Genomic DNA, 26691 nt, shown 5'->3' with positions numbered 1-26691 from the left:
TGGATTTGTCCAATATTGAGGTCTCTGAAAGTGACCTGCTTTCAATTTGCCTCAGTTGGTAGCATTCTTGCCTCTGTGCCAGAAGATCATGGGTTCACGGCTTCCTCCAGGACTTGAACATTTAATCGAAGCTAACGCTGTAGTACAACAATAACAACAACTTGCATTTATATAGTGCCCTTAACGTAGGAGCGATTATCAGACAAAATTTGACACCGGGCCACATAAAGAGATATTAGGACTTGTGACCAAAAGCTTGGTCAAAGAGGTAGGGTTTAAGGAGCATCTTAAAGAAGGAGAGAGAGAGAGAGAAAGATTTAGGGAGGGAATTCCAGAGCTAAGAGGGCCGATGCAACCGAAGGCACGGCCGCCAATGGTGGGGTGATGGAAATCTGGGATTCGCAAGAGGCCAGAATTGGAAGAGATCTCGGACTATAGTGCTGAAGGAGCACTGCATTGTTGGAGATGCCTTAGTTTGGATAAGGTGTTAAACCAAGGCCCCATCTGCTTGCTCTGGTGCTTCAGGTAGGCATTAAAGATTTATGGTGGCTATTCGAAGAAGCACCTTCTTAGTTTCCTGGCCAACATTCTTCCTTCAATCACCATGTCCAAAAACAGGTTAACTATTCATTCATCTCGCTGCTGTTTGTGGAATCTTGTTCTACACAAAATGACTGATACATTTGCCTGCATAACAACGGTCACTGCACTTAATGTAATGCATTACATGGGAAACACTTTGAAACGTTTACGGTAGATGTGAAAAGGAGCTTTGTAATTGCAAGTCTTCCTTTCCTTACAATAGCAGCTTCTATATATTTAGCATTTTTAATGGGGAGAAAAAGGACCCAGGATGCTTCACAGAGGTGGGGAAGAGTAGTTGGCGATGACAGCAAGTATTGGATTGAGGAGAGGTACTTGTGCGGGAGAGGGGTTTAGTGGTGTACTTGGTCACCCAGTAATACAGCTACTCGCCAAATACAACAGTGTGCAACCTCGCTATCCCCTTTGCCCCTGAGTTGAGCTTTAAACCTCATGTCCAATCTATCACCAGGACTGCATACCCTGCATCTCCAAGATATTGCCTTTCGGTATCCCTGCGTCACCTGCCACTGAAACCTTCATCCATGCCTTTGTCAACTCCAGGCTCGACTTCTCGAATGCTCTTCACTCCGGACTGCTGAGCTTCACCCTGCGTAACTCCAACTCATCCAGACACCTCTCTGCCCACATCGTGTTTCACAGTAAATCCTGATCATCTATCACCCAATCCATACTGGTTCCCTTGACCCCAGCACATGGATTTGTAAATAAGGATGAAAATTTTAAAATCGTTCAGCTGCTTCACTGTAGCTTACCTTTGCAACCTCCTCCAGCTCTGCTTCTACACAGAAACCTCTGCTCCTCTAAATCTGGTCTACCGTACATTTGCTCCTGCTCTTGCTCTGCCAACAGTGGCAGGACCTTCATCCATCACATCCCTGCACTCTACAATTCTCTTCCGAAATGCCTTGTTGCGTCCCTCCTACTTTCAAAAGCCAATCTCTTCCACTGCACCTTTAACCATCTCCCCTAACCCTCCTTCCTACTGGTGCTCAGCTCTGACCACATGTCACTCCTTCACTCCCTCACACCCTCACTCAGTGAAGCTCCTTGGGTTACTTTGTTCCATTAGAGGTGCCATGTAAGTGCAAGTTGTTGGTGGTGCTGCTGCCCATCTTATGCCCAGCTGGTCCCACTTCCCAGCAGACCTGGGGTTATGTCTGTCAGTCCCCTTGCAAAGGCCTGAGGCCGCAGATTGACAGGAACATGCAGTGTAACGCCAGTGCAGCATTGGTATAACACGGTATTGCACAGGATGCTGAATAAACAGGTAAAACAATTATAGCATTGTTTAAAGTCATTAAATGTTCATTTAATAATTTTCATCAATCAATAGGATATTTGATTAACAAAATAATTGATTGCCTCAGAACTGAATTATAGTAACAAAATCTGTGCACCTAATCCCATGAACTATAATTACCTCCTTCTAAAGATTTATGAATTTAATCAAGTTTACATATACACAGTCCTGATACACAAGAAGCTGCGTCACTGATTAGTGGGCTGTATTAGTTTTTGTTTTATTTTTCATACCTAGTGACTGCCGCTCCCTCTGAATTCAGTTTGTATGATCGGTTTGTGGACAGCACTGTGTTAAAGTAATACAGCATAGCCTTGTGCCAGAGGACTGGAGAATAGCCAATGTTACACCCATTTTCAAAAAAGTACTAAGGTGGGTAGTTACAGGCAAGTTAGCTTAACATCTATAGTAGGGACAGTTTTGGAATCTTTAATGAAATGTTGAAATGAAGAGAAAATAATTAAAAGCAGCCATGGATTTCAGAAAGGAAGATCTTGCTTGACAAACCTGACCGAGGAGGTGGCAGGTATGGTGGATGGAGGAGTGGATGTGGCAAACATGGACTTTCAGAAAGATTTTGACAAGGTACCAGAGGAGACTATTGGATTAAAGAGGAATGGAAAAAGAGGGAGGTAAGCAAATTGGATTAAAAACTGGTTAGAAAGCAGAGAGTAGGAGTTAAGGGAAGTTTCTTAGAGTGGTTGGAAGTGGGTCGCAGTGTCCCCACAGGGATTGGTTCCGGACTGCGTCTGTTTATTGTATACATCAATGGTTTAGAGGGCGTGGTGTCAAAATTTGCAGACAATACTAAATTTGGAGGTATAGTTAATAATTCTGAGGGCCAAAGGAAGCTGTGAGTCGATATTGATAAGATGGTGGAATGAGCAAAATAGTGGCAGATGGAATTCAATGTCAGTAAACATGAGGTGGTAAATTTTGATTTACAAAAAAGTAATTAAATGAGAGAAGACTGAGCAATGTGGAAGAGCGGAAGGATTTGGGGGCTCAGGTTCACAAGACATGAAAAGCAGCACCTCAAGTGGAGAATGGAATGCAAATGGAATACGAGTTTTGCAGCAAGAGAATATAAAAGTTGAGGTGAATCCGTATCAAACCTGAGTGAGGCCACAGTTGGAGGACTGTGCGCCATTTTGGTCTCCACACTATAAGAAAGATGTTGAGACAGTAGAGAAGGTGCAGCATGGATTCACTGGGGTGAAGTCTGGTGTGAGGAAATACAAATGTGAAGAAAGACTTGAAAAATTGGGGCTGCTTTTGTTGGAACAGAGGAGGTTACAGGATAATTTGACAGAGGTGTTCAGAATTGTGAGAGGATGGGACAGGGTGGATAGAAACAGATTGTTCCTCGTGGTTGTGGAATCTAGAATGAAGGGGACATAAATATAAGATTAAGATTGGGAAGTTGTGAGCTGTGGAATGCAGTACCAAACTTTGTGATTGAAGCAGAGACCATGTCAATGTTTATGGATAGTTTATATAGGTGGTTGAAGGAATGGGGAATAAAGTGATATGGGAACATGGGTTTAGGACTACTGCCCCTGGGGAGAATAAACACCAACACGGACTGGTTGAGCTAAATGGCCTGTTTCTGTGCTGTAATTGTAATTAAACCAAATACAAATACTTGTATGTGGGCTGAGATCTGACAGATGGATGTTAATGTGAATATAAATGCAGGGTAATTCACACAGGAGTAGTTATCAGTCAACATGTTCTACTTTAGATAGGCTGATGGGAACCGTGGGATTGAGCTACTGGGACTCATCAGATGCTGCACTACTGAGCCATAGAGATGAAGATGGTTTCAGTTTCAGTCTGTGTTTAGTCAATTGATCTTAGTTGCGACTGTAATAGGGATGCTACACCTGGCCTCAGTATTCCAGAGATAAGGGAGGGTTAAAATCAGCCAGAACATCTATTTCTGATTATTACTCAGTAATCCCTGCTGGAATATTGCACATCAGCAGACTTTGGATGGTCAAATTGCCAGTGATACTCTTCGTATTAAAATTGTCTGCCAACAGCCAGTGTCTAGGTTCATATGGAGAAAATCTACCCCTCCTGTTACCTCCTTTGGATAATCAGTTGCACAATAAGTTAAGATGAGGCCTTTGCACCTTCATTCACATTCAAGGGTCATACATGGTTTGGACAGTTTAAAAGCAGTTCCTATTTGACATGGTCCAACAGTACAAAACAATTGATACTAACTGTTGCATCTCACTCAGAGATGACTAGAAATGGAAAATATCACATTGGTGTAGTAGATGTGCTGTTCTAAGATTGGAACTGAGGCATCTTGGGGCACAGAAGGAGCTTTACTCTGAATCTAACTACAATGTATCTTACATAGAAACATAGAAAATAGGAGCAAGAGTAGGCCATTCGGCCCTTCAGGCCTGCTCCGCCATTCAAAATGATCATGGCTGATCGTCTAACTCAGTACCCCGTTCCCGCTTTTTCCCCATATCCCTTGCTCCCTTTAGCATTAAGAAATATATCTATCTCTTTCTTGAATACATGTAATGACTTGGCCTCCACTGCCTTCTGTGGTAGAGAATTCCACAGGTTCACCACCCTCTGAGTGAAGAAATTTCTCCTCATCTCAGTTCTAAATGGCATACCCCGTATCCTGAGACTGTGACCCCTGGTTCTGGACTCCCCAGCCATCGGGAACATCCTCCCTGCATCTAGTCTGTCTAGTCCTGTTAGAATTTTATATTTTTCGATGAGATCACCTCTCATTCTTCTAAACTCTAGTGAATATAGGCCTAGTCGACCCAATCTCTCCTCATACGTCAGTCCTGCCATTTCAGGAATCAGTCTGGTAAACCTTTGTTGCACTCCCTCCATGGCAAGGACATCCTTCCTCACATAAGGAGACCAAAACTGCACACAATACTCCAGATGTGGTCTCACCAAGGCCCTGTATAGCTGCAGTAAGACATCCCTGCTCCTGTACTCAAATCCTCTTGCAATGAAGGCCAACATACCATTCGCCTTCCTAACTGCTTGCTGCACCTGAATGCTTGCTTCCAGCGACTGGTGTACAAGGACACCCAGGTCTCGTTGCACCTCCCCTTTTCCCAATCTATCACCATTCAGATAGTAATCTGCCTTTCTGTTTTTACAACCAGAGTGGATAACCTCACATTTATCCACGTTATATTGCATCTGCCATGTTCTTGCCCACTCACCCAACTTGTCTGAATCACATTGGAGCCTCTTTGCATCCTCCTCACAGCTCACATTCCACCCCAGCTTTGTGTTGTCTGCAAACTTGGAAATGTTACATTTAGTTCCCTCATCCAAATCATTGATATATATTGTGAATAGCTGGGGCCCAAGCACTGATCCCTGCGGTACCCCACTAGTCACTGCCTGCCACCCGTTTATTCCTACTCTCTGTTTCCTGTCTGTCAACCAATTCGAATCTATGCCAGTATATTCCCTCCAATCCCACGTGTTTTAATTTTGCACACTCACCTCTTGTGTGGGACCTTATCAAAAGCCTTCTGAAAATCCAAATACACCACATCCACTGGTTCTCTCCTATCTATTCTACTAGTTACATCCTCAAAAAACTCCAGTAGATTTGTTAAGCATGATTTCCCTTTCATAAACCCATGCTGACTTTGTCCAATCCCGTTAATGCCCTCCAAGTGTTCTGTTATCACATCTTTTAGAATAGACTCTAGCATTTTCCCCGCTACTGATGTGAGGCTAACTGGTCTGTAATTCCCTGTTTTTTCTCTCCCTCCTTTTTTAAATAGTGGGGTTACATTTGCCGCCCTCCAATCTGTAGGAACTGTTCCAGAGTCTGTAGAATTTTGGAAGATGATCACCAATGCATCCACTATTTCCAGGACCACTTCCTTTAGTACTCTGCGATGTAGATTATCAGGCCCTGGGGATTTGTCGGCCTTTAGCTCCATTAATTTCCCTAGCACTATTTTTTTTGCTAATACAAATTTTACTATTATCTGCTCTTGATGCTGCCACTGGCTGACTGAACTAGGAGAGATTTGCTTTTCTGGTGCTGACAAGCCCTCACCTCGATGTCCTTTCCTGTGCCCACTCCAATCAGTTCACATATACACTCCAATCATTCACATATACACTCCAATCATTCACATATACACTCCAATCATTCACAAATACACTCCAATCATTCACATATACACTCCAATCATTCACATATACACTCCAATCATTCACATATACACTCCAATCATTCACAAATACACTCCAATCAGTTCACATATACACTCCAATCATTCACATATACACTCCAATCATTCACATATACACTCCAATCATTCACAAATACACTCCAATCATTCACATATACACTCCAATCATTCACATATACACTCCAATCATTCACAAATACACTCCAATCATTCACATATACACTCCAATCATTCACATATACACTCCAATCATTCACATATACACTCCAATCATTCACAAATACACTCCAATCATTCACATATACACTCCAATCATTCACATATACACTCCAATCATTCACATATACACTCCAATCATTCACAAATACACTCCAATCAGTTCACGTATTTGTATTACTGTGTATCTGATTTCAAAGATTATTCTTTAAGTTAATAAACTGTATTGAACAGTGATGGATATCCAAATTGGTGTTTGTATAACTCCAGACCAATGAAGAGAAACAACTCTTAATTTAGACAGAATTGCAAGTTACTGTTCACATTGGCTCTAATCAGTTAAATTCAGTGTACAATCCTCTGCCCAACAGTTAGGACTCTTACATCTGGTTATTTTCATATTTTTTTAATAAATTGTGACTGTCTCTGGAGAAATTTATATAATCTTACAAGTTTGAGGCCCTAATTAACTTCCAACCTGCTCCCTCTGGTGTAAGTTTCATTATTTACATCATCGCTTATTGACTGTCAGAGCCAGTGGACACATGTTCAGCATCTGTCAGGCAAGTTTCGGTACCACGGAGAATAAAATGAAAGCAGTGAGTTGACTTGACTTCCTTCGCTGTCTGGACATGATAGGAAATGACAAAACCGCACATTAACTGATATGAAAAATTGATCTTGTGTGGGGGTGACGTGACAGCATTGCTGTGAGACTCTCGTTTGAAGGTGCAGTGCTTAGAGGCAGCAGCTAACAGTATAGATATAAATATGTGTGTTAGCATGCCTCAGAGCAACAGGAAAACTTTGCAGTGCAGTCTGTACTTGTTACAAGCCTTCCCAATTAAAATCCAAATCTTCCATCGCCCCGCATGAAATATTGATCCTTACAGACAGATTATTGAGGGGGTTGGAGACCCAAGGTGGAGATCAGGTGGTTTCCCCACAGTGAAGGGGGAAAGATTGGAGGATAGCTTGCTCAAGCCACACACTCAGAATCACAGAAGCTTCAGCACAGGAAGCTGCCATTTAGCCTTCTGTCCCCGTGCCTGTGTTCTTGCGAGCTTCATGTTACTGCTATCTATCCTAATCTAATTTCTCTGTCTTTTCCTCACACCCTTGAAGATCAGGCGGTCCCAGGGGGAAGCGACCCTCTGATTCCCTTTTAAACCTCATGGCTGACTTGGCCTTGATAAACATTTATGGGAATGGATTTGATAATCTAACAAGCCTAGGGGTGGATCAAAAAAAAATCCTTCAACTTCCTCATTAATGCCTCATGCACCTTTCAAACAGCCAAATCAAGAGCAGCATTGTCAGAAGTCTGAGATCAAGATCCTCCCCGGACAATGAAGAAAATATAAAATAACTTACAAGAAACACAAACGGAATATACAGACAGCTGTAAAAACATGTAATGACGACACTCTGACTTTTAATTAGACAATAATGATGGTGCCATTGTATTCGGTGGGAGGATGAAACCTACTTCACTAGTTGGAGAAAAATCCCAAGGGAGAGAGTCAGCATTTTTGCTTTCCTCTCTAACTCTTGTATTATCCCTCACTGCTATAATAAAGAAGGAATCTTACAACACCAGGTTATAGTCCAGCAGTTTTATTTGAAAATCACAAGCTTTCGGAGGCTTCCTCCTTCGTCACCTGAAGCATCCTTCTTGAAGTGAGGTGCCCAGAATTGAACACAATACTCCAGCTGGGGCCTAACCAATGATTTATAAAGGTTTAGCATAATTTCCTTGCTTTTGTACTCTTTACCTCTATTTATAAAACCCAGGATCCCGTATGGTTATTTTAACAGCCTAATGAACCTGTCCTGCTACCTTCAAAGATTTGTGTACGTGAACCCCCAGGTCTCTCTATTCCTGCACCCCTTTTGAAATTGTACCATTTAGTTTATATTGCCTCTCCTTGTTATTCCTTCACACTTCTCCGCATTAAATTTCACCTGCAATGTGTCCGTCTATGTCCCCCTGAAGTCTGTTTCTATTCTCCTCTCTGTTTACTACATTTCCAAGTTTTGCGTCATCTGCAAACTTTGAAATTATGCCCTTTATTCCCAAGTCCAGGTCATTAATATATATCAAAAAGGGCAGTGGTCCTAATACTGACCCCTGGGGAACACCACTGTAAACTTCCCTCCAGTCTGAAAAACAACCGTTCACCACTACTCTACTACTCTCTGCTTTCAGTCTCTTAGCCAATTCTGTATCGCCACTGCACCTGCCCCTTTAATCCCATGGGCTTCAATTTTGCAAACAAGTCTATTATGTGGCAATTTATCACTTTAAGCTAAAAAATTTGATTTAGGACTGATGTCAGGAAGTTTTTCTTCACAAGAACACTTTGAATAGAGTTCCAAACAGAGTAGCGAAGGCAAAAGCCCTGGAACCGTTTAAGAAACAATTGAATGCTGCATTGAGGGACTGTAGGGTCACTCTGGATAGATGAATTAAGATGGGCCAAATGGCCTTCCTTGTCTGTAATTATTTTGTGAAGTCTTGGGATTAGAAGGAATGTTTTCCCCTGAAGAATTATGAATATCTGCAACAACCAGTTGATGCTGTTTGAGATCTGGATGGATATCGTCTGCGCAATAAATGCAGCATTTATGATTCTGCTGCAACTGTTTGTACAGAGCAAATCTGCCGCCAGTTAGAGATAATTGAATGCTGCGTCAAATACTCTGGGTCCTGAACTGCTGCAATCATGGAGGGTCATGCCAAGGAAGGCTGCTTGGCCAGGATGTAAGATGCAGGATGCAACGTTGTTCTGGTGTTTTGCTTTTGGGGGTAGAGGGAGTAATTTTTCAGTGCTTTCCCTCAGATGCAGCCGACTGTATTGATGGGCCGGGTGGTCTTTTCTTCTTACAAAATTTCTTCACCCGGATCTCTCAAATGTTTCACTGAATTGCTTCTTAACACTGAATGTGAATTCGGGGTTGACATCCGGTGGGATACTCTTGTCTGGGGGGGTGTGGGTGTCCCCCCCACTTCATTGTATGTGTTGTGGCCCTCCTGCCATAACCTATCAGCTGGTGTAAAGACAGTTACTTCCTTGGAAGGAGTGCTCATGTCGCACACTGTCAATCGACCTGCGAATCCTTCCACTATTTTGCACTATTCCTCAAGGGAAGATACAAAAACAACAACCACCACTCGAATTTCCACCCTGCAATTAAAAATTTGTTTTTTTATAAGCTCATCAAAAGGCTCAGCAGTGGTTATACAATATTATCAACTTAGCCTCACCTTCTATGCTGCAACTTGTCCTCATGCTTACTTCTATCTCATGATGTGGAGATGCCGGTGATGGACTGGGGTTGACAACTGTAAGCAATTTTACAACACCAAGTTATAGTCCAGCAATTTTATTTTAAATTCACAAGCTTTCGGAGGCTTCCTCCTTCCTCAGGTGAATGTTGTGGAAAACAACATTCACCTGAGGAAGGAGGAAGCCTCCGAAAGCTTGTGAATTTAAAATAAAATTGCTGGACTATAACTTGGTGTTGTAAAATTGTATACAATACTTCTATCTCACTCTTTGGTTCATGTGGAGTATAAAGGCCGGCATAGACCAGTTTGGCCAAATGGCCTGTTTCTGTGCTGTAGACTCGATGTGTTAACTCCCAGTCTCAGCTCTGCCTCGCTCCTTGACTCCAGACTGTGTACTTCCCAAGCAGTGAGCTGTAAATCAGCCCTGAGTGAGTTAAGGGGAAACCAACTAATACCAGGGAAGTTGATAAATCTATCGGCCGCAACCGAGTGATGAAATGGGGCTAAATGATAAAATCAGCCGTCTCTGCCTGATGATTGTCCTTTGTACTGAAAATTGGCAGGCGTGAGGCACTGAGCAAAGGACTGCAGGGAACACCTAGCATAACTCAGAATGAAAGGAAATGGGCAGCATTTCACCTTCTGGAAGGTACTGATGAATCAGTTAGTTTTCTGCGTCTGTAAATTCCTGCATTCATTTTATTCATCATGCATCAGTAAAAGTTAAAAGCCGTCAGATTGTCGTAAAAACCCAACTAGTTCTCTAATGTGCTTTAGGGAAGGAAACCTGCCGTCCTTACCCGGTCTGACCCGATACGGACTCCAGTCCCACATCAATGTGGTTGACTCTTAACTGCCTTCTGAAGTGGCCTAGCAAGGCACTCAGTTGTATTAAACTACTAACCAATGGTTCAAAAAGGCAGCCCGTCACCATCTTCTCAGGGCAACTAAGGATGGGCAATAAATGCCGGCCTTGCCAGCGATGCCCATATCCCAAGAATGAATTAAAAAAACACTGAAACAAATTACAGTAATAGAGCTTTTTCACTATTTCATATCACTGAATACCAAAATAAGACAATTTTAATAAAAAATTTCACCAATACAATTATTCTCACCCTCTCATCCCTTTGTTTCCTCATTTTTTAAATGATATATTTTCAGGAATTTAGAATTTATGAGGCCACTGTACATTCGAGAGGACTGGATTAAGGTTTCTTGGCATTTTTGTACTTGAGATGGAAGCAATGCTCGTTTCAAGTTTGAGGAAAAAAACTATTGATTATACAGCACCTTTCAAACCCCCAGGACACCCCAGAGTGATGCGAAGTGCAGTCACTGTTGTTTTGTAAGCAAGCGCGGCAGCCAATTTGCGCACAGCAAGGTCCCACAAACAGCAAATGAGATAAATGACCAGTTTGTCTGTTTTGGCGGTGGGATAAATGTTAGCCAAGGACACCAGGAAAATACTCCTGCTCTTCTGTGAATACTACCGTGGGGACCCTTTACATCTCCTTGAATTGGCAGACAGGGCCTCGGTTTAACATCTTATTCACCTCTGACCTTCTGGTGCTAGGCCCAGACAGAGGGCGGGCCTGTACCTCAAGGGTGCCTGGGTAGCGCAAGGGAGGATACATGCAGGTAACTGTCTCCCCTAACCAAAAGAAAAAGATCAGCTCTAGTACATTTTAACTTAGGGTTAACTGCAGATGCCACCAGCACGATGTATTTCTTTTAGCAGTTTCACAATATATGATTTTGCTTTGGGTAAAACTATACCAAGGGGTTGCAAGAAGTGCCTGTTTGGAGATTTGATCCCAAAATGGCAGCCCTGGTAATGTTAGGGAGAGGTCAGGTCATAGATTTTTCTGTATCCAATAATAAAACTTTAGTGATTTTAATTGTGGCATTTCAGAGTAAATTTATGAGTTTGCATTGCCGGCACAGTGTGCATTAGTCAGTGTCTGTATTTTGTAGCTGACTTTATTCTTTATTCATATCAACATAGAATTCCATAGAATGTACAGCACAGAAACAGGCCATTTGGCCCAACTGGTCTATGCTGGTGTTTATACTTCACACAAGCCTCATCCCACATCTCTTTATCTCACCCTATCAGCATATCCTTCTATTCCTTTCTCCCTCATGTGTTTATCTAGCTTCCTCTTAAATCCATCTATTCTATTTGTCTCAACTGCTCCTTGTGGGAGCGAGTTCCACATTCTAATCACTCTCTGGGTAAAGAGGTTTCTCCTGAATTCCCTATTGGATTTATTAGTGATTATCTTTTATTTATGACCCCCTAGTTTTGGACTCCCCCACAAGTGGAAACATCTTCTCTACATCTACCCTAACAAACCCTTTCATAATTTTAAAGACCTCTAACAGGTCACCCATCAACCTTCTCTTCTTTATGGGTGGAACATTGGCCAGACTGTGTAAGGGCACACTAACCTCCGTGCCTTATATTCCCTTATGTGCTCTCAGCAGCAAAGCTCTGCGTCAGGAGTGCAAACTTTTTTTTATAAAAGTCAGTTGGTTTTTCAGCTTTTGTTTCTATCCCCATTGATTTTTTTTTGTGAATGTTCTGATTTGTTTTCTCAATTTTTTCTGTGAAGACCAACGTTGTCTCTCCCGAGCCCCTACTTAGGAACGTAATATTTGCGAGGCAAAAAAAGGCTAGGACCCACCTAATTCATCTTCTGCCATCCTGGTAGTTGCATGATACAATGATAATGGAGTTGTTGACCAATCAAAGCAATCAATCTCCATCAATTAGTCTACAACAGACCCAGACATGAGGTGAGGAAAACCCTCAGTGGTGGAGAGCTCTTGGAACCATAGGTCCAAAGTCACCTATTCCTCCGGAGCCTGTTACACTCACCACATGTCATGTCTCAAATTACTCATATACTGTATTCCAAAATATTATTTTCTGAAATCTGAAAGAAATCTATCCAGTTTGCATTTGAATGAATCAATGCCAACTGCTTCCACCGTCTCTCTAGGGAGTCGGTTCCACAGATTGACAACTCACTCACTGAAATTGTTTTTTTTTTTATTCGTTCATGGGATGTGGGCGTCGCTGGCGAGGCCGGCATTTAATGCCCACCCCTAATTGCCCTTGAGAAGATGGTGGTGAGCCGCCGCCTTGAACCGCTGCAGTCCCGTGTGGTGAAGGTTCTCCCACAATGCTGTTAGGAAGGGAGTTCCAGGATTTTGACCCAGCGACGATGAAGGAACGGCGATATATTTCCAAGTCGGGATGGTGTGTGACTTGGAGGGGAATGTGCAGGTGGTGTACCCATGTACCTGCTGCCCTTGTCTTCTAGGTGGTAGAGGTCGTGAGTTTGGGAGGTGCTATCAAAGAAGCCTTGGCGAGTTGCTGCAGTGCATCCTGTGGATGGTACACACTGCAGCCACTCTGGGCCAGTGGTGAAGGGAGTGAATGTTTAGGGTGGTGGATGGGGTACCAATCAAGCGGGCTGCTTTGTCCTGGATGGTGTCGAGCTTCTTGAGTGTTGTTGGAGCTGCACTCATCCAGGCAAGTGGAGAGTATGCCTTGTGCCTTGTAGATGGTGGAAAGGCTTTGGGGAGTCAGGAGGTGAGTCACTCGCCACAGAATACCCAGCCTCTGACCTGCTCGTGTTTCTGCAGATCAGTTTTGAATTTACCCCACTTCAAGCGCAGGCTGCGTCCCCTGGTTCTACTGTTTTGGAGAAGGTGAAACAACTTGTCACGGTCCACATTATCTAGTCCCTTTAGAATCCTAAAAACAGCAATCAGATCACCTCTCAGCCTTCTCTTTTCCAATAAGAATATATCCAATTTACTCCTCGTAATTCGCTCCTCGTAATCCAATCCCTCCATCCCCTGAATCATTCTGGTTGTTCTCTTCTATATCCTTTCAATAGCTGCAATATCCTTTTTGTACAGAACTGTACACATTGCTCTAATTGTGGTCGCACCAATGATTTACAAAGTGGCTGGATTACCTCACTTGTTGCTGCAGGCAAGAACTCGTGCATTTATATGGCACGCTCTCGAGCATTATGTTTCAAAGCACTTCACATACAATGAATTTGTTTGAAATGCAGTGACTGTTGGTGTAGGTAAATGTGGAAGCCATTTATTGCACAAAGATCGCACGAACAGCAATGAGAAGAAAGAACAATCAATCTGTTTTTGGTGGCATTAGTTGAGGGAGGAATATTGAGCAGGATCTCAAGACCACTCCTGGAACTTCTTCAAATAGCACCGTGGAATCTTTGACATCTAGCTGAACTGGCAGACAGAGCATCGGTTTAATGCCTCATCCACAAGATGGCACCTGTGACAGTACAGCACTCCCTCAGTCCTGCACTAGAGTGTCAGCCTAGATTCTGTGTTGGAGTGGGACTTAAATGCACAACCTTGTGACTCGGCAACAAACAACACTGCAAACTGCGGCAGCCTGCTACCGTCAAGAAAGGCAAAGCTGGAGAGATATGTGGGGTCCAGACTGTCATGTCAACTTGTTAGGAGGAAGAGGACTTATGTGTGAGGGAGAAGGAGAATAGTGAGATGAAAAAATTGAAATAAACTTTGAAAGGTTCGCACAGCTATTAGCGCAGGGAATAAAAGTGCAGAGAAAGTACTTTCTGTACATGGGGGATATTGAGTCCTCCTTTAATCCTTTGATGCTGGTAATTTTCTCTCTTGTACTATATGTTTTCACACTACACAGCAAAAAGCATGTTCTGCAAAAGTGCTTTATTTGCTGGATATATTCTAGCGAGGCTGTTGAGACGATGACTCTATACAATAATAACTTGGTAGATTGCCTTCCCTGGGGTGAAAAATCTAAAAGCACATAGATTATCCAAGCACTTGCAGTTATAAAGCAATTATCCCCGAGCAGCATGTTATGTAATGGAGAGGTGTGTTTTGTTATTGCTTTTATCTTCACAAAGTCCTTATGATGTTTTTGCTAAAACAAGTAGTGATTTGAACAAAGCGAGCGTTGCTTGCTTGCAATCTATAGCACTCAGTGTTCAGTGAGAAATCCCCATGTCATTCCACATTCCTTATTTTCCTTTCCAAGTTTGTCTACTGACGTTAAGGCGGGCAAGTAGAGCTCCCCTGATGGTCTTGTTGGTAAAGGCACCACCAGAACTAAGCTGTACAGACCAAATAGCCCTGGGTTTGAATCCCAGGTCTACAATGAACTAGCTGATTCCATCTATGGCCGCAGATGGAGTGTACAATTCACCTCAGCATTCAGGAGAGGAACCTTTTTCCAACCCCTGTCCAGAGACCCTCCTATCACCCCTATGATTGAAATACACTGGCTTCCAGTACGGCAACGCCTCAAATTTAAAATTCTCATCCTCGTGTATAAATCCCTCCATGGCCTCGCCCCTCCCTATTTCTGTAACCTCCCCTAGCCCTACAACCCTCTGAGATCTCTGCGCTCCTCCAATTCTGGCCTCTTGCGCATCCCTGAATTTAATCGCTCAACCATTGGCGGCCGTGCCTTCAGCTGTGAAAGGCCCTAAGCTCTGGAATTCCCTCCCTAAACCTCTCCGCCTCTCTACCTCTCTCTCCTCCTTTAAGGTGCTCCTTAAAACCCAGCTCTTTGACCAAGCATTTGGTCGCCTGTTCTAATATCTGCTTACGTGGCTCAGTGTTAAATTTTGTATGATAACTCTCCTGTGAAGCGTCTTGGGATGTTATACAATGTTAAAGGTGCTAAATAAGAACATAAAGAGATAAGAAATAGGAGCAGGAGTAGGCCACACGGCCCCTCGAGCCTGCTCCGCCATTCAATAAGATCATGGCTGGTCTTCAAACTCAACTTCTCTTTCCCGCCCAATCCCCATATCCCTAGAGTTCAAAAATCTATCGCTCTCAGCCTTGAATATACTCAATGACTCAGCATTCACAGCCCTCTGGGGTAGAGAATTCCAAAGACCCACAACCCTCTGAGTGAAGAAATTCCTCCTTATCTCAGTCTTAAATGGCCGACCCCTTTTCCTGAGACTATGTCCCCTAGTTCTAGACTCTCCAGCCAGGGGAAACACCCTCTCAGCATCTACCCTGACAAGCCATCTCAGAATCCTACATGTTTCTATGAGATCACCTCTCATTCTTCCAAACTCTAGAGAGTATAGGCCCATTCTACTCAATCTCTCCTCAAAGACAACCCTCTCATCCCAGGAATCAATCTAGTGAATCTTTGTTGCACCGCCTCTAAGGCAAGTATATCCTTCCTTAGGTAAGGAGACCAAAACTGTACACGGTACTCCAGGTGAGGTCTCACCAAAGCCCTGTACAATTGTAATGAGACTTCCTTACTCTTATACTCCAACCCCCATGGAATAAAGGCCAATATACCGTTTGCCTTCCTAATTGCTTGCTGTACCTGCATGCTAACTTTCTGTGTTTCTTGTACGAGGAAATCCCTCTGAACACCAACATTTATTAAATGCAAGATGTTGTTGTTGCTATGTGTGTGCGCAGAATCAGGCTTGGTTGCGATGACCTCACAGTTGAATAGCCTACAGGCACTCATTTTATGGGCTCACACTTAAAGAATGGTAGTGAATTTGGACCCTATCCCAATAAGAATCAATGCCTTCAGGAGAGGAGAGGAAGGGAGAAAAGGTCACCAATGTTAATTTTTCCAGTTCTCTCACTACAATTCCATTCATTGATACAAGAAATTGTCAGTTTGCTCCTGTCTTATTTATTAAATATCGCAGCCAATCCATTCTGGTTGGACCTAATCCATTGAAAAATTAGGATGCCAGTTTAATGTATGCATGAAATATGATTGATTTCCCCAGTCCACTGATGCAAGAGTTTGAGTCTCTGCATGAATGAAGTATTCCCAGAATAACTTATGTTGATGTTTCTCTCACATCTGCTCACAGCGTGATCTGTCATCAATAACACCAGTAAGAAGTCCAACAGATCTGGCAGTAGGCACCAGCACCTGTGAGAATCTAAAGTCAAAAATCTTGTTATCATCGTAATACCAGATTATAGAGTAACAATGAGTCAAAAGGCATTTTTACCTTTGGCTTCCGAATGGATAATTGGCTTATACATCCCAAAAGAGCTAGAACAAAAATCAGAGGATGAGGGGGTTATGGCAGTAAGTCCAAGCTTCTGTCTTTGAATGCCCCATTGGTTTCATGCCATGGGAGCCACGTGTAGAGTTTGTAACCATGTTTCTATTAATTCGCAGCTACCTGCTGATACTGACAGATCTCCGTGTTCTGATTTAGGGTTTATTCACCGATGAGTTAACGATGCTTAGGAACGGCTCTTTCCAACCTTCAGGCTCACGAAATTCAAACCAGTGAATAAGAATTAGAAGTGCAAGTAGGACTAGCAACCAGGGATCTGAGGGCTTGATGGAAGAGCTTGAGACTGCATGTAGCCCACGCACTGGACTTTGAGCCTCCTGAGTGAAGGGGCAGGGTTGGTAGAGTCCAGGAAATAGGTTGATTGTTTGCCAGTCATGTGACACCACGTGTTTTAAGGGATAATTCATTCGATCGTAACTGTGACTAAATACTGACCAACCTCTACCCTGGATTACGCGAGGCCTATTTAAAGAAATGCCTGCATTTATATAGAAGCTTTTCGTACCATGGAAATGTCTCAAAGTGCTTCGCATGATGAATTGCTTTTCGGAGCACAGTGACTGTGGTTATGTAGGCAACACCATATTGAATGGACCATTTACCTTGCAGCACTGCTGCGATGGCACGAGCAGGCTGAGCTTGTCCATGCTAGGCCAGTGATGCATTTGATCTCCCACTGGCCTAAAACTTCCCCAGCCACTGTCAGAAAATAAAGCTGTAACTCACGACTTTAAAATATGTGTATGTACGTGCGATTCTCTCCCTGCGCAGTTATGTTTGTTATCCTGGTGTTGTGGATTCTGCCCCTGCAATATAACTGGGACAAATTCCACAGCACTGGGAGCTCTGGACATTAGTACTGAAGCGCTTCTGCAACGTCAGTGTAGCCCAAGTCAGCCCAGAGGTATCATCACCACCGAGTGACAGGTTTGCTAGAAGTCATGGAGACTACTTTGACTCATACAGTGCAGTCATACAATAAACTTACTGGGGCAAAAAGACCATGGTCATTTTGATGTACTCCCATTGTAACTTCAGTGGAATGGGGGTAACGAGGCTGGGACCTGGATACGGCAAGTTCTGACCTTAAGTCACGGATTCCGCAGTGACCTGTTGGTCCACCTACTCCAAATATGGCCATCGTCATAAGGGAATGCCGGGCGACGTGGGGCTGGATGGCGGGGGTCCCTGGGGGGGAATAGGACACCATGCCCCAAGTTGGGGTCTCTCGCACACTTCACTGGGACCCAGCATATGGTTGGTGGAGCTGTGCCAGGACAGACCAGGCGTTACCTCACTGATGGGGGCAGAAGCGGGGCCCACCTGGGGATCTACACTGGGTCAATGCCTGAACCTCCAAAGAGGAGCACAACTTTTGTAAAAAGAAAGTCCAATGCACCCCCATTAGAAAGAGTTGTTGCATCCCTCAGCTTAAGTGAACCGGTTGTGCTCTGAAAGTTATTCTTGGTTTCCTGGACGTGCCCATATCATTGGCGTTGGCTTGACGATGCTTGCGTGCTCATTTATCGAGAGATGGATAAGTAACAGCTCACAGTAAAAGCACTGGACTCGTTGGGAGAAGCATCTCTCTCATCAAGGGCTTTGCCAATGTGGTTCCTGCAGTCATAACGAAGCATGGTCTTCCAACATGTTGCTTTGTGGGTAGGTTAGAGTTGTTCAGCCTGTACATAACAGAAGAGGTAGTGGAACAACTATTGGAGACGGGATTGCCAACTATGGTTGGACGCATCCCTGGAGGTTTCATCACATGGCCTCCCGCCTCCAACACCCCACCTGATCAAACAGCCTAGTTATAACTAATAAAGGAAAGCATTCAAAGGAAATGAAAATACAAACACAATTGTTTTAATGACCCTTTGATATTTCTCCTGGGTGTCCTGGAGATTAATTTTTAATTCCTGGAGACTCGAGGGCAATCCTGAAGGGTTGGCAACACTAATTTGAGAGGGTTTCATATCTCTGGTTATACTCCCGAGTGTTTCTTCAGCTTTTGCGTTGATATTCTGTTTGAAATGAAAGAGTACCAGTGAATTGGCCATGTGAATTGTTCGTTGTTAATCGGAGCAAATGGTTTGAACCCGAAAATCACGATGCCGGCAGTTCTGCTGGGATCATGTCCGTTGGTGCCCTCCAGCACTGAATTCCTGCCACGGTGTGCGGAGTCAGTGGCCGGGCCCTCCATTGGCACGGAGCCGGCGGATGCTTGCAGCACGACGGTCGGAATTTGGGCTGCCCACCACCCCCAAGTCGCCAGAAACGCCAACACCTGCCTGTGACTGGAAGGCAAAGGGGTAGGGGGTTCAAAGGAGGGGAGGGGTGGCCAGGATTTCCATCCGAGTGGGGTAAGGGCTGCGGTTAACTGTCCTTCCCTCCACCTTAGGCCCTATTTCCTACTCAATGAAGAGGGGCGGTGGAGAGCTGCACCTTTCCTCTTTCCCATGGCCTCGAAAATGCCTAGCCTGGTCGGGAGGGGTGTTTGGGGGGGGTGCCAGTAACTCGTACTCTTTGCCATTTTTCACACAGCTACAAGATGAGTCTCAGTGGGAGGGGGAGAGCACAGAAAGGATAGAATAAGTTAATATTCCAAACCCTTCACTAGAATGCTTTGGTTATCGTCCAGTGTCCTGTTCAGGTATTGTGGCTGTTACGGTGTTTGCTGCTACAGCATTAAAAGTTCTGTTAGCCTTGGACCAGCAGCTTATCAAATACTCTCTGTCTCTCACATCAATGTCCAATAACCTATCGTCTTTTTTCCCCCCTTCGCAGTACAAGCAAGTGGAGCAGTATATGTCCTTCAACAAGCTGCCTGCCGACATGCGTCAGCGAATCCACGATTATTACGAGCATCGCTTTCAGGGCAAGATGTTTGATGAGGAGAGTATACTCGGGGAGTTGAGCGAACCGTTGCGTGAGGTGAGCAGCGGTCAAACACAGAACTCTCCTGGCTTGGCTGTGAAGTTTTAAATGTTTCCACAAAATTGGCCCTTAATGTTTTCAGATAGTTGGGACCAAACCTTTATGATTCTCGCTTTCTATAACATCCAAAGATTTGGTTTACACTGCTAGTAGATCGCCAGTGGCATTACTAATGGCCATTTGCATGACTGCGGTGTCAGTATGGCGTAAGTTGTACACAGAACGGAAGAGCGATCCAAGGTGGAAAGCAGAGCTGAGCTTTGGAAAGAATTTTATTAAAGATGTGCTCAGGGACGTATTTTTCGATACACTGAAATTTCTCAAGATCCAATCAGAAAGTGTGACTGATTTTCCCGTACTGGCTGTGGGCATCCCCTCATCCCATGGTACGAGTGAGTTGAAAGATCGGCAACTGGTGCCAGCAGCAACTATTAACCTTTGTTATTGGCAGCACTTTGCTGGCCAAGGAAAGACATCACCTCCTGAAGTGATGTTCTATGCCTCCAGAGGCATATATGCAACCTAAAATGTGCTGCCCTCCAAAGTCAGCTCTGTAATAATAAATGGGGTTATGGGATAACTTTCAGGGGCAATGCCACACGAGGACACTCATGCTATTTAACACTGCTGACGTGTGAATACAGATTCTGTCCTGCATTCTATATTGCAACTCAGTCCCTGGTCCAAGCATACATTGGCCAGCCACAAGAGTATAGCGTGTCATTACTGCATGGAGGGGCTGCTTAGCAGAATACCTAGCTACGGTGAAGCAGTCTTATCTTAGAGAGAAAAACAGACCTACGAGTTTCGTCTTGCAGCAGGTGTACCTCCTGTCAACTTAAAGCCGAGGGCCTTAGCATCAAAATGAAGTCCATTGTTCACTTATCTGCCCACTGAGCCTTATAGAGAGATGAAACCTTTCGCAAGCTTAAAGAGCAAGCAACATTCTAAAGACCCCCCTCCTTCTTGGAAATCAAACTCTTACAAAGAATTAACTTTACCCTTTTTATGTCTGGTTTTGTTGATATTTTTTTTCTTTGGCAATTTGTGATTAAAAAGTGTTGATGGCATCCAAGGAGGAACTAGCTTGAAGGAATTTCTGAGCTCGTCAGTGTTTGCTGGAGCCAAAATAACATTAGTGGCTAGATGCTGTTCTTGACCTGGGGTGAATCAGTATGAGCTCTGCTCCCTCAGTCTGTGGGCCGCGATAATAACTAGTCCCCATTATGTCATTGCTGTTCAAACACACAGATTCAATTAAGAGCAAACAAAAGGAGGTTAGTGTTGATGATAATTCTTGGTAACAGCGTTTTTAAAAAAAGGTCATGGTGGATGGAAGGCATTTCCCTGGAGGCCTATCACTCCGTGCCACAGATTTTGGGATGTGGGTAAATGCCCTTACTGTGGGTAAATGTAGGTTCCTTACAGGTCAACAGATCTCAGCCATGTCACCTTGGGGAGTTACCAAACAAAGGCACTGTAGAAAGAGGGAGGAAAAAATGCACGCATCGGTCACCCTGTGTCACACTTGTCTACTTGCAACAACGGCCAAAAAAGCAGGATGGTCAGAGGTCTTAGAGTAGGTTTCCGGCCAGTCGTTTTAACCTTAAAAGAATCACGACAAAGGCAGACTTTAGGAAGAAAAATAACAACAGAACGTTTAAAGAGATCGTTTTGAATTTGATGCTCTCGGTTCAAAGATGCAGCCTCAGCTCTCTCAAGAGGCCAATCGGTAGAAGACCACCTAATGCAGTACTAAGCTGCACAGACTAGGTTTGATCTCAACTGGATACCAGTTCCAGTGCTACAATGGGCCTCAACGTCCAAGGGGTGGGAAGAGGACCAAAATCAGTTTGTAATCTCTATCCAGTGATGATCTCTTGCAAAGTGAACCCATCTGGATATCAGGTGAGAACAGGATCGGCCTTGGCTGTGACACCGTCCATGAGTGAATGTTCTGTTGACGTTTACCGTCAAAGTTCACACATAAAGAATGGGCACTTGGGTGAGTTATTAGAGAGTTACTGTGGAACTGTATGTCAGTGGGAGTCAGAGTCTTCAGGAGAGAAGAGAAGAGATTAAAAAAAATCAATGAACAAAGTTCTCCACAACATTAAGTTATTTTCCAAAGATCAAGCCTTTAGTGAGAACGGGGCTTGGGGCTGGGTGGGAGCAGAGAGTCACTACCTCAACTAGAGTTTTAGTTCTAGCACTCAATAGCTCTGATTAGCCGTACAAGATCTTTATGAAATGCCATTGCTAAGTACTAAGCAGGTTAGTACCAGCGAAAGAAACACAACATCTGCAACACTTAGATCTTAGATCTCTCCCCTTAACAAATGGACAAAAAACTAAAAGCAGTTGATCCTAGCTCAATTAATCATTTTAAATCTGAGGTCGATAGATTTTTTCTAGCCAAGGGCATTGAGGGAAATGGAGCCAAGAAGGTTAAATGGAGTTAGTACCCGCATTTACCTATAGATCAGCCGTGATCTCATTGAATGGCAGGACAGGCTCTAGGGGCTGTATAGCCTCCTCCTGTTCCTATGAATCCATTCAATTTGGTATAAGCTCATAATTCTTCGATCAGACGCTCCTAGCAAAGAATGGCATTCATAGGGATTGTAATGGATGGAAAATCATGGGCTCTAGGCCCACGATCTCCTCACCTGCTCTCCTTTGCGAGCTCTGCATCTCACTGGGAGCGAAGGATCACAGAATCAGCCCTGATATCTGTAACTGACATTGTTAGCACAGCCTCCGCCTCATTCCATTATAAGATCCAGTCGAGGGAATTCTCTGAATTGTGAGCCTATTCCAAGTTAAGGGGGAGGTACATTCAAAGGACGCACAGATTCGAGACAGGATACAACTCTGCAGTCTCCAATTCTCTGAACTGCGCTCCCTATGATCGCAGACCCTCTTCAATGTGAGACAATCGAATTGGAAAAAACACCCTCTCCCAAATGCTGACAAGCTTTTATTAACGTGTGCCCTGAGCTCATGTGATATCTCTGGCTCAGTCAAACGGTTATCGTGGAGGTAGGCCTCAACCCATATTGTATTGCGCCCTTCCAACTCAGTTTACTATAAACCCTGATCTACCACTCACTCATAGACCCTGATCTACCACTCACTCATAGACCCTGATCTACCACTCAATCATAGACCCTGATCTACCACTCACTCATAGACCCTGATCTACCACTCACTCATAGACCCTGATCTACCACTCACTCATAGACCTTCCCCCAGCGTCCCCTTGAGTGTTTGCTCCAGCTTAGTTTCAGATTTAGATTTGAAGACACGACATGGAGGCAATATCAGTGGTTGCCAGGTAACAGATGGACAGCAGATGTATACATAAGTCTCAGTAACTTCAGACCTCTGCCTCGTACTGATTAATGTCACTGGTGACTCACCTGGAGTAAAGCCACAATTTATAATGACATGGTGTAGCAATGAACCTGATGCCAAAGCCAAATGAACCACGGCAATTTTTTTTTGCAAACCATTCCATCATTCGCGTATTGCAGCTGAGATGTTGCCTGCACCTGAGTTTTAATTCTGTTCTCCCTTCATCCTTTTTGCAGGAAATCATAAACTTTAACTGCCGGAAACTAGTGGCTTCCATGCCCCTCTTTGCGAACGCAGATCCTAACTTCGTCACATCCATGTTGACTAAGCTGCGCTTTGAAGTCTTTCAGCCCGGGGATTACATTATCCGCGAGGGGACGATAGGGAAGAAGATGTACTTCATTCAGCACGGCATAGTCAGTGTACTTACAAAAGGCAATAAGGAGACCAAGCTTTCGGATGGTTCCTACTTTGGAGGTAAGGTGGTCAGTCAATTTATCTGGTGGCAAGTGTCGACTAGAATTTGAAAGGAGATCAGGAACCCCTGACTAGGTACAGGGCTCCCTAGTTAAGGAACAGACTGGGGTAGATCTTGACTTTGTGTGCGACAGTGTAAAACGGGTGATAGCGAGTCGGCAGCTCGTTTTACATCTCTTCCCGATTTTTATTTCCATTCAAGTAGTGGGGAGAGATGTAACACGGGCTGCTGACTCACTATCACCTGTTTTACAGCATTGCACAGAGTCAAGATCTACCCCCAGTGCATTTGAAAAATACACAAGGTTGTAATTAAGGATGGTTTTTAAAGAAAGAGCTTTCATCGACTGAGGACTGGAATTTAAGGGTAGATTTCTAGTGACCAGGAAACGTTCTTATTCATGAAACCCGAAAGGCTGGTGACAGTATACTCACTGGTGAATTCCACAGCCCAACAGTACCTGGCTGTACCTGTGGTGCTTAAAGTGTTAAAATGGTCAAGATAGAAAAGAAAAAGAATGGGGAGAAAGGGAAGACCAGGTGGGCAGAAGTGTGGAGTTGTGTTGTAGTTCCAGAGCTACTACTGAACCCGAGAAGCTTTGTGTTGTTACATTAGGCCTCGTTTCAGTGTCCAATTTGTATGAGCTGGGCAACATAGGTAATTGATAATGCCCCAAGACATAAAGAGATAATTAGCATGAATATATTTGCTGTTCCATATTGTTACTCCATTCAGTCATTCCCTTACATGCCATTGTTTAAAATGGTCTGTTCTCAGCCTCTCTTCAACTTGTGGACCTACAGTCCTACCTTCCTTCTCTACATTTTGAGCCTACAGTCTTGACCTTCCCTTGTCCACACTTTGCACCTACGTTACTGTCTTTCCCTTCTTCATACTTTCTCCTGCATTGGTACCCCTTCTTGTCAGTGGATTTATAATACAACAATCTCTTTCTTCGATCTTACAATCCCTTCTCCATGGTTTAGTCCGACAGTACTACCCTTCACATATCCTTGTCTGCTGCGTGCTTAAAACCATCTCTGGAGATACTTAAACCCTTCATCGAACCGCTCCGCTGTTCACAACCCATTAGCTCTCCCAGCACCACCCTGTTTCTCAAGGTGCACTCACTGCTTTCTTCGAGAAAACTGAAGTAGTTTGTGCCAGTCCAATTAACAGGCAGTAGTAAAATAGTCAGCTTTTATTACTGTCTGTGAATTTTAATCACTTCAACAGCTGCAGTATTGTCTGAACATGTTCTCAAACTGAGCGATATTCAGAGAAAAGGAATCAAGTGAACAGCAGCAGGGTATTACATTTAAATAGGTTTGCACCTGTCGACATAGGGGTTGGAATGAAAACATGTCCATTGAAGAACTTCATCTCATACTCTTACATAAACTTTTTGCCCAAAAGGCTGCTCTGTAGGCAGCTTGGAAAATAAATTTAATTGTGTTAAAACCCCCAAAGACAATTGTCTGAACGCCAAGCTTACTTCGACTGCACCTCCCAGCCCCATGACATTTACCACTGAGAAAGACGAGAGCAGCAATGTCAGGGCAACAACGTCACCTCCAAGTTCTCCCTCCAATTCACACACCATAGAATAGAATCATAGAGTCATACAGAACCATAAGGAGGCCATTCGGCCCTTCGTGCGTGTGCCGGCTCTCTGAAAGAGCTGTCCAATTAGTCCCACTGCCCCTGCGCTTTCCCCATAGCCCTGCAAATTTTTCCTTTTCAACAATATACCCAATTCCCTTTTGAAAGTTATTGTTGAATCTGCTTCCACCGCCCTTTCAGGCAGTGAATTCCAGATCATAACAGTTCACTGAGTTAAAAAATAATTCTCCTCATCTCCCCCCTGTATGGTCACTGGGTCAAAATCCTGGAATTCCCTATTTAACATCATCGCTACAAGGACTGCTGAGGTTCAAGGAAGCGGACAAACACCATCGCTTTGCCAGCATCACCCACATCCCAAGAACAAATTTTTAAAAATATGTTCAGGGCTGATTTTTCGAAAGTGGTCTACTAACCAACTGTGCATACTAATAAATAGAAACTCCTGGGCAGCATGCCTGCAATTTCCTGAAATGTGCAGCTGGCTGGTGAGGCTTCTTGGTGGTAGTGGGCATTCAGATAATCACCCCTTTTAACTATTGGTTTAGCTTAGTCATTTGTACCCCCTGCTTGGTCTAAACTGGGAGTGAGTGCTGCACTGTTATAACTAGTGGCCTTCAGATGAGTCATTAAAATGAGGTCCTGTCTGCCTATTCCAATGGTTGTTAAAAAGTCCTGGACACTATTCGAATAAAGAGCAGTGAATTGTCCTGGGGTCCTGGCCAACATTCCTCCCTCAACCAACAAAGCCAAAAACAGATTCACTGCTCATTCATCTCATGGCTGTGTGTGGGATCTTGCAATGCGAAAATTGGCTACCGAGTCTGCCTACATAATAATCACTGCACTTCAACGTAATTCACTATATGTGAGTTGCTTCTCTGGGACATTTCTAAGAGCACGGATCAGCCATGATCTATTTGAATGGCAGAACAGGCTGAAGGGGCTGAATGGCCTCCTCCTGTTCCCATGTTCTTAGACATAATAAGACCCAATGTAAATGCAACTTTTTTTCTATTGCTATTTTATTAGGTATTTTTTTACATCTTTTTTTTACATCTTTTTGACGAGGTACATTTTATTTTTATGATCCCTATTAGAACATTTGCACACCTTCGTAGAATCGTAGGATGTTACAGCACTGAAACAGGCCATTCAGCCGATCAAATCTCTGCCAGTCTTTTCCCCCACAAGAGCTACCTAGTTCAATCCCTACTGTCTTGCTCATACCCCATACCCTTTAACACTCTGCTTTTTCTAACAATTACTTAAGTACTTTAGAAGTGGTTACGGACTCTGCTTCAACAATGGCTGTGGTAGAGAATTCTGCATTCAGACATGTAAACAATAATACAAAACTCAGATCAGCAGAAAACAAGGTGGGAAAAATAGCACAATTTGAGCCTGGTCCCAAACAATGTAACCCCAAAAGAACAATATAACTCAGAACAGTGACTACACTTCAAAAGTAACTCATTGGCTGCGAACCGTGTTGGAACATCCTGAGGACATGAAAGGGGCCTAAATAAATGCAA

At 43.7% G+C, this 26691-nt stretch overlaps 1 protein-coding gene across 1 annotated transcript in view; it reads left to right on the top strand.

Moving 5' to 3' along the window:
- The window catches only part of LOC137304598 (potassium/sodium hyperpolarization-activated cyclic nucleotide-gated channel 3-like), a 202802-nt gene that overhangs the window by 142254 nt on the left and 33857 nt on the right, over positions 1-26691 (top strand). Inside the window, exons 5-6 of the mRNA XM_067973240.1 lie at positions 19549-19695; positions 23292-23532. Of these exons, the coding sequence (XP_067829341.1) occupies positions 19549-19695; positions 23292-23532 (388 nt within the window). The remainder of the gene's footprint in view (positions 1-19548; positions 19696-23291; positions 23533-26691) is intronic.

Source organism: Heptranchias perlo, chromosome 38 (genome assembly GCF_035084215.1).
Source record: "Heptranchias perlo isolate sHepPer1 chromosome 38, sHepPer1.hap1, whole genome shotgun sequence".
Lineage (NCBI taxonomy): Eukaryota > Metazoa > Chordata > Chondrichthyes > Hexanchiformes > Hexanchidae > Heptranchias > Heptranchias perlo.
This window is presented reverse-complemented; position numbering and strand designations above follow the sequence as displayed.